Source organism: Meriones unguiculatus, chromosome 8 (assembly GCF_030254825.1).
Source record: "Meriones unguiculatus strain TT.TT164.6M chromosome 8, Bangor_MerUng_6.1, whole genome shotgun sequence".
NCBI classification, from domain to species: Eukaryota; Metazoa; Chordata; class Mammalia; order Rodentia; family Muridae; genus Meriones; species Meriones unguiculatus.
This window is the reverse complement of record NC_083356.1, coordinates 25,559,033-25,566,819: the sequence shown is the minus strand read 5'-3', so window position 1 is coordinate 25,566,819 and position 7,787 is coordinate 25,559,033. Positions and strand designations below refer to the sequence as shown.

Here is a 7,787-nt window from a genome sequence, read left to right as displayed (position 1 = left end):
CCAGCCCATGACAATGCCATTGGCACAAGCCTAAGTCGAACCATGGATGGTCACTGTCAGCCCACGGTGAGGAACCAGAAAGATTAACAATACTGAGCTGGAGATGTGGCTCAGTTATTTGGTGGAATGCTTGCTTAGCATGCACGAAGCCCTAGGTTTGATCCCCAGCACTCATAAACCTGGTATGGTAGTGCACATCAGTAATACATACTCAGAAGTAGTGGCAGGAGGATTAGAAGTTAATTCTCAGCTACTCAGTGAGTTCAAGACCACCGAGGGTTACATCAGACCCTATTAAAAAAAATTAATTTCCTGTTACCATTGCTCTAGAAAGGCAGATGTTTCAAGCCCAAGGAGACAGACACTAGCATGGTGGTTGGATTCAGAACTGTTTCCCAACAGCATCTGAAGAGGGGCTACGGAAACCTTCTATTCAGAAATAGAAAACAGTAGGGGGTGGGAACTTTGCAGGTGGCCTCTGTTGAAGCCACACTGGAAATCTGAATGCCTAGCTACAAGCTCTGTGAGGTCTGGACTGCGGACACAAGTAAGATCCCTGTTTTTGTGTAACCGAAGATACAGAGTGACAACAGAAAGACTCTCCCATGTGACCCCAGACTGCCTGGGGGAGGGGAGGGCAGAGTGAGCGACCAGGAAGAGCTGAGCCACCCGTGGAATGGGATCACAGATCGGTGAAGGGACAGAATCACCCGACGCCTTCACATGGTATCACAGTGGACAAGAATAAACCAAGGGTTTAGCACATAAGATCAACCTGATGTAGAATCTCCTGGCATCATTCCCGAGATCATTGTCCTTCGGGAGGGTCCTCCTTGGGTACGTGGAGGATGCAGTCTGTCCCCTCACTTCTTCCGGAAGCAGGCAGAGCCTGCACATGGTCCTAGTATTGGTGATCACCACAAGCCCTGGCCCTTCCACCCTCCCCAGGTCTGTCCTGAAAGAGGAAGCAGACACTCTGTACCACAAGCCAGATGGAAAGCAGCTGGCCACACTCGGATGCCACACCTGTGCCAGTCATAACTCCTATGAGCTTATTGCTCACTCTCAGATTCCCCTTAAGACAGCCAGCCAGCCCGCTGCAATCCCAGCTCACTGCAAAGTCAGGATCTTCTACCCAATGCTTCAAAGGAGTCTAGGCCTCATGGCTGAGCGATGGCAGAGACTTTAGGATATATGTGAGCTGTAGATCCAAAATCATGAAAGTCCTTGTTAATGTCTCCTAGGTCCCAGGCAGGGGGTGGGGGTGTCCTTATGAATGATGACTCCCCAAACACTTTCTGAGACCCTACCATGAGCCACAGGTAGTGCCAGACAGGAGATGAAGTCCTCCGCCCCCAGTCAACAGTCACAGTCTGGCAGGGATTCCAATCATTGGAGCAGCCCAAGAGCAAGTATGAGAAAGATATTCTAAATATGAGGAAGACACCTCCATCCTTGGCTACTCTGGCCTGTCCTGCACCCAGGTGAGACCAAGGAGAAGACAGAAATCCAAGGACCCAGACACTGAGCATCCAGCCTGGCCATTGCCTGCTGGATGGTTTCTGTCCTGGGGACAAGCTAGAACATCACCCCAAACGATGAACTTCCCAACCACCAAATGTCACCATGCTGTAGCCTGGACATCTGAGGACACACACACAGTCTTACCTTCAGCTCCCAAGGAGTGAGCACCAGAATGCATGTGTGCCCCTAAACCCCATTTGATGTATCCAAAGATCTTGTGAGCAGGCATCGCTGGAGGCGAGGAGAACTCTGAAAACACACAGCAACACATTGTGTTCGTGTCACTGGCCACCCACACTGAGTATGCTCCAAGTCCTCCTCCTCCCCCCAACAGCTGGCTTCCAGTTCCTGAGTATCTTGGCCTGAGCACTACCCTAGCCAATCCACCATCCAGCTTCACAACTTTTCCTGCCCCCTCCCACCCCTCCTCTGCCCTAACCCCAGTCCCGTGAAGCTCCTTTCTAGGTCCAGCCCACATCAGCACCACCATCAACTCCTCAGACTGTGAGGTAGATAGGTGCAAAACTCCTATTTCCACAAGTGTGACGGAAAATGAGAGTGTGACTCTCAAAAAAGAAGGTGGCGGAGACTCAGCAGCCCACAATCCCCTGGGGAGGGCGTTTCAGGAGGAAGAAGAGGGTGAGAAAGAGGGAAGAGGAGGGGACACACAGCCCTGCCAGGTAAGGGGGCCTGCTGCCTAAGCCCATTTGTGATGCCCTGGTCCCCCTCCCCCCCCGCCCCGAAATGTCATCCAGAAGCAGGACAGGGGCCCCAGAATCTGCTACAAGGTTGTTAATACTTGCTGGATGTGAAAACACTTCCTGAGCTTTGAGAATATTGGAAGATGCCTAGGTAAAAGCAGAAGGGTCGGAGATTTCCTTCTAAAAACTAGGGCTTCAGCACTAAAGATAAGAGCCAATACAAGATGATTGGACTGAAGCCAGTCATACCCACGGAGTGGGGTGTAGGAGGCAGTCCTGCACCCAGGGGAAGTGGGAGAACCAGATCTGTCCAACCCAGTGCTGCAATAGCCTCCTTCCCGGAAACTCTGTCCTATCCCCTCACCCCAAGAAGGGATGGCCAAGACGGGCTCAGCCCAGAGGGACCTGACAACCAGAAAGGACGGTGATGAGGCATCCTCAGTCCAGCACTTCCTCAGCCCCGCGGCAGCAGAGATTCCCATGAAGGCCTAGGGCTTCGGGATGCAGTCTGTCCCCTCACTTCTTCCGGAAGCGAGCAGAGCCTGCGCACTGGTCCTAGTAAATTAGTGATCGCCACAAGCCCTGGCCCCTCCACCCTCCCCAGGTCTGTCCTGAAAGAGGAAGCAGATATTCTGCACCACAAGCCAGATGGAAAGCAGCCGGCCACGCCAGCGCTCGGATGCCTCATTGTGTAGCGTGAGGCACTTAGGGCCGTCTCAGCCTCCCTTCAGGGAACCGCTGGAGACTGCCAACGTGGGCGCGTGGCTCAAGACTCCTCTTCGAGTCTCGGAGGATCCGCCTGTGTTGTAAGGCCAAGGTCGCAGACTCCGAGGGACCGGAGGCGAGCAGCCGGGGTAGTCCTCCCCACCCGCCAGAGACCCGCCCACTGCCCAGGGAACGCCCCGCCCAAAGCCCGCCCCCGCCATCCGCGCCCGCCTGGGAATCTCCAGACTCTGGTGAGCTCCGCGTCTTAAGGTTTCGGGATTTCTTCGGGGCCACTTCACCCGGAGGTGAGTCCGCTGGACCCGGGCTCAGGTGTCCATGCGTCACGCGAGGGCTGGGCCACGGCGGGGAAGCGCTGGGAGAGAGCTGGCGGCCTTAGCCGCAGCTTGTGGGATCTGGGGATCCCAGCGCTCGGCACGCGCTCAGTACCCGGGTGCCGTGTTGGTTGCCTGGGAGGTCCCCCTGCAGCGATCTCCATTCCTACCATCCCCCAGCCTTTCCGGAATGTTTCTGAAGAGGGAGGCAAAGGCCCCTTGCTGAGCTTTCGCTGGGTGCCCCTTACTCAACTCCACCAACGCCTGTCTGCTTGGGATACACCCTTGTAAACTAGAGCGGGAGAGGCGGGGGTGGGGGTTGTTGTCTCGTGTAAGGTGGATCTTTTTGCCCAGAGGCAGGACCCCTCCCCTGAGTGAGGAGCGGCAGCTCTTTGTCTTATCCAGGAATTTGCATACCAATGCTGAGTTTCCGGAGATTACGCCTGATTGCCGGCTAGCCCGGTGGACCTGAACGGACTCCCTCTGCCGGCTGCCCTCCCCTAGACACCTAGCTTTCCTTGGTGAGCCCTGTGAGTTTGAGGAGAGCTCTTGGGCCCTAGGCGGCCCTGCCCGGTTGGTTGCCTGCAGATGGTGGCTGTGGACAGACTCATCACACTGGACTGGTTTCCAACCACTGCACTCGTACTTCACTAGTCCACCTGTGGACGATGGGTTTCCTCCTGGATCTGTTTATGGCTCTTCCACCAGAGCTTCCTTGCTGACAGCTCAGGGTCCCTTGGTTCCAAAACCTCATTGTGTATAGAAAAGACAGGAGAAGCCAGGACAGGCCCAACTGGGCTTGGCATTGAACTTGGCCACCTGGAGCTTCTGCTACCCACTACCAGATGTCAGCAAGGCTCCGGACAGGAGAGGCTTAGGGCCAGTCCCGGAGGACACCACAACTTCACTTCCTACTGCACTCCCTTCCTCTAAGAGGACCTCCCCAAGTCTGTAAGCAACCCCCTATTCCTTTGTCTTTGGAATGCCCCTCTCCCACTCAACAGATGGCACCACTCTCCTCCCCTATAGCACCAGGGTACTCAAAATAGGACATTGAAACCAAACAAGCTGGTTTCTCTACCCTGTGCCAAAGGGCCTAGAAAAACCCCAAGGCCCACCTAGCTGGCTAGCGTGTTGACTGCCGCGGGCAGCTCCTTGTCACCCTTCCCAGCCACAGGTAGAAAAATGGAGTTGTCTTCCGGAAATGGGTCCTGAGTCCTCACCTTACACAGAAGGGAATGGGTGAAGCCCAGAGGCCTCTAGTCCCTTCGTCTCCACCACCAGGGAGTGGCCTGCATTTGTTTCACAGGGCCCAGGGAAGGTTTAGGGTTCACACGTGCTCATTTATCTGACCACTGACCTGACCTCGGGTCAGCCAGCTCCCTAAGCCTCTGCTTCTGTGGCATTCGAGAGTTCTTGGTTCCCCTTACTCGGCCTTGGGTGCCCCCAAGTTTGGGAAGGGTGTTAACTAGAGGGTACCATTGGAAGAATTTAGAGAAAGGTTCTGCAGGTGACAGGGGTTGTTTCCGGTAAAAGCTCTTTTAATAATTGGCCACAAAAGCAGCAAGAGTGGGGCAGGTATTCTGAGGTAGAGGTTTGATTAGCAGCCAACAGGGCAAAGGAAAATTCTGGCTCCTACAGGTTCCAAAGGGAGGGGAGACTCTGAGATACTACATGGTGCCTAGTGTGAGCTAAGTGTGACTGTAGCACGTGGCTGGCTTTAGGCCTCACAGATTGCTCATCTGATTGGTGAGGGGGACAGGAAGATGTCTCAGTGGCTCCCCCCAGGGCAGCAGGGAACGCATACTGTTTTCCTGCCCTGCCTGGGTCCTGAATGCTGGAACCATCTACAGAGGGCTCCCTGGGGAGGTGAAGAGCGGGCAGCCCCAGGGCCTGGTGCTGTCTAAGCCGGGAACCTGGGTGGTAGGTGGGGTTCCCTTATCCTTCAATCAGCTGCCTCTCTCTCAACAGGCTTCTTTGGCTTGTGAGCCTTCAGCAGATGTCTGTCGCTTCCAGCATGAGGGTCTTCTTGCCTGTGCTGCTGGCAGTCCTTCTGGGTGTGGAGCAAGGTATGGAGCTCTGAGACCCCAGGGGTGGCTTGGCCCTCCTCCTGACCTTCCTTCTTGTTTCCCCAGAGCAGATGCTCAGGGCTCCTCCTGAGCCAGCCCTCCTGTGAACTTCTGGCCTTCCTGCTTTCCATCCCCTAGCCAAGTGACCTAGTTCCCCTGCCTCAGTCTCAGGGTTGTGTTTAAGGAGACACTTTAGCCCCTCTAGCACCAAAATCTGATACCACTTGTCATTGTCTTGGTTTTGTCTCTGCTGTACGGCTGAGCATGTTGTAGTTGCTCAGCGTCAGCAAAGGCTTGGGTATCAAGGGCCCCACTGCAAAGGCACCTGCCCTGGAAGGCTTTCCCCAGGGAGCTGGCATGTGTCACCTATAGCATGTCCCTTTTGCAGCCCATTCCCTGATATGCTTTTCGTGCAACAATCAGAAGAGCAACTGGAAATGTCTGTGGCCAACGTCATGCGAGAGCACAGACAATTACTGTGTCACGGTATCGGCTGCTGCGGGCATTGGTGAGTTAACCAGCCAACTCCCTGACCCAGATCCATGGGGTTTTCCCCATCTCCCGCTGCCCGTGTCTGTCTGTCCCCTCAATCTCGCTTTCCATACAGGAAATCTTGACCTTGGCTACACGCTGAGTAAGGGCTGCGCCCCGATATGCCCCAAGGAGAACGTCAATATCAACCTCGGTGTGGCGTCCATGAGCACCTACTGCTGCGGACACTCCTTCTGCAATATCAGCACCGCCGGCCTTGGGCTTCGTGCCAGTATCCCACTGCTGGGCCTTGGGATCCTGCTCAGCTTGTTAACTCTGCTGCAGCTGGACCCCTGAGCGCCCCCGTGTATTCCCCCGTGTTTCCCCAGCTCAGGAAGAAAGGTCCTTTTAGGTCCCAGGGGACCCCAGGAGCCTTCGGCACCTCCTGGGTATGTCCAGTCCCTTTCCATACTTTCTTGGCATCAGGGCTAAGCACCAAATGCACCCACATCTGCTCGGTTGAAATGGGACTGGCTACCCTTGCTTCCAGAGCCAATCCTGTGGTCTCCCTTGGGGAACCAGGAAAGGGGTGAAACCCTCCTTGGTATTCTCGGAGGGCCAGGGCCAGGCCTGAATCCTGTGGACACACTGACAAGAGTATGTAACCAAAATGAATGTACAGCAGTGTGCTCAGTCGAATGAAACCACTTGGATTCTGGGGTGGTCCAAGGGGACCTGGAAGACATTAGAGCAGAAGGCCTCTGTTTCCAACAAAAAACCCTTTCCCCTGGCATTACTGTGCCCATGTTGTGCTCTATTCAGGGGGCTGCGAAGGCTCCCACCCCCAGACCCAGTTGAGTCCCTCCCTGCCCTCTCTGCCCACGCTGGCTTCCTGCTGCTCCTCTAGTGCCTCAAATAAACCATTCACACCCATTCCATCTCTGTCCTTCCTTCTTGCAGAGTCCTTCTTCCCCTCTAGTCCCTAGGAACCTGAGGATCCTGCAAGCCCACAGCTCTGCGTAAGAGATCCTGAAGGACCGTGCACACACGCACAGTATAGCGATAGGTTCCTTTAATGCCATCGAGGCAGAAGTGGACACATACCTATCAGGCCAGCCTGGTGTGCATAGCAGATTCCAGGGATTCCGGCCCATTTAGTGAGAAGAGCCTGAGGAGAGGAAGGGGGAGAAGGGAAGGAAACAAGAGAGCCTGAAAGTGTGCTGTCCCAGGCTGTCAGTCAGCAGAGAGGTACAGCTACCCGTAAAGGTGGGCCCACCAGGCCTGTCATATTCCCAAGCTTTCGCCTGCACCAGGTACTTCAGAGGTGGCCTGCTGTGTGACACCTGCCCTTCACAAACCATACTGCGGTTCGAGCCGTGGAAGTGGGCTCCAGGCGAGTGATAGGTGTCCGCCCTGTAACTGGCTTTAATTTTTTTTTTCCTTCGTTTGGTTTGACGTGCCCTCAAGCGCTTGTGCACGTGCACAGTGCACACTTTTCTTTTTCTGATACTTTAAGGCAAGGTCTTACTATGTTAGACTAGCCACCCTCAAACCTGCAGTGACCCTGCCTCTACCTCTTGAGTGCTGGAATTAAAGGCATGCGCCGACACAGCTGACGCTAAGACTTCTTTGTTTCTGAGGCAGGGTCTCACTTAAATTCTTGGGCTTACAGGCAGTTGCTACTACACCTGGCATAATGGGGTTCGCTGCTGTGAGTGTTGAGGGACGAGGACTAATGGAGACATACTTGAAGCAACCCTTCTTAGGTCTGGGTGACTAAGGAGGCTATTTCTCAGATTTTTCCAAGTGTGGAATGGTGGGTGATACACAGAGGGAGGGGATCCACACAGTTCCTGGCTATGATCTCAGTGTGTGAGGGATACTGCCCAATGGGGGTCAGACACGGGGACAGAGCAGGGGCTCAGAGTAGACTTGTGAAATCTGTGAAGGCAGTGGCTTCGTCAGTGCCATGATTCTCAAGACTG

At 54.7% G+C, this 7,787-nt stretch overlaps 1 protein-coding gene across 2 annotated transcripts; it reads left to right on the top strand.

Annotated features, from left to right (window-relative positions):
* The first annotated feature begins 3,102 nt into the window (after positions 1–3,102).
* Ly6e (lymphocyte antigen 6 family member E) lies at positions 3,103–6,735 on the top strand. 2 transcript variants are annotated; one of them, XM_021659883.2, is made up of 5 exons: positions 3,114–3,235; positions 3,668–3,783; positions 5,234–5,331; positions 5,720–5,839; positions 5,939–6,735. In XM_021659883.2, the coding sequence occupies exons 3-5, from the start codon at positions 5,262–5,264 to the stop codon at positions 6,157–6,159; spliced, it is 411 nt and encodes a 136-aa protein (XP_021515558.1). In that variant the 5' UTR covers positions 3,114–3,235; positions 3,668–3,783; positions 5,234–5,261; the 3' UTR covers positions 6,160–6,735. The 2 variants fall into 2 exon arrangements, with proteins under 2 accessions (XP_021515549.1, XP_021515558.1); XM_021659874.2 differs by lacking the exon at positions 3,668–3,783 and having other exon boundaries at positions 3,103–3,235.
* Positions 6,736–7,787: the final 1,052 nt, after the last annotated feature.

Coding starts and splice junctions, on each gene's coding strand:
- Ly6e (XM_021659874.2), top strand. CDS start 5,262: ATGTCTGTCGCTTCCAGCATGAGGGTCTTCTTGCCTGTGCTGCTGGCA. Junction 5,332..5,719: donor CCTTCTGGGTGTGGAGCAAG/GTATGGAGCTCT, acceptor TCCCTTTTGCAG/CCCATTCCCTGATATGCTTT. Junction 5,840..5,938: donor ATCGGCTGCTGCGGGCATTG/GTGAGTTAACCA, acceptor CTTTCCATACAG/GAAATCTTGACCTTGGCTAC.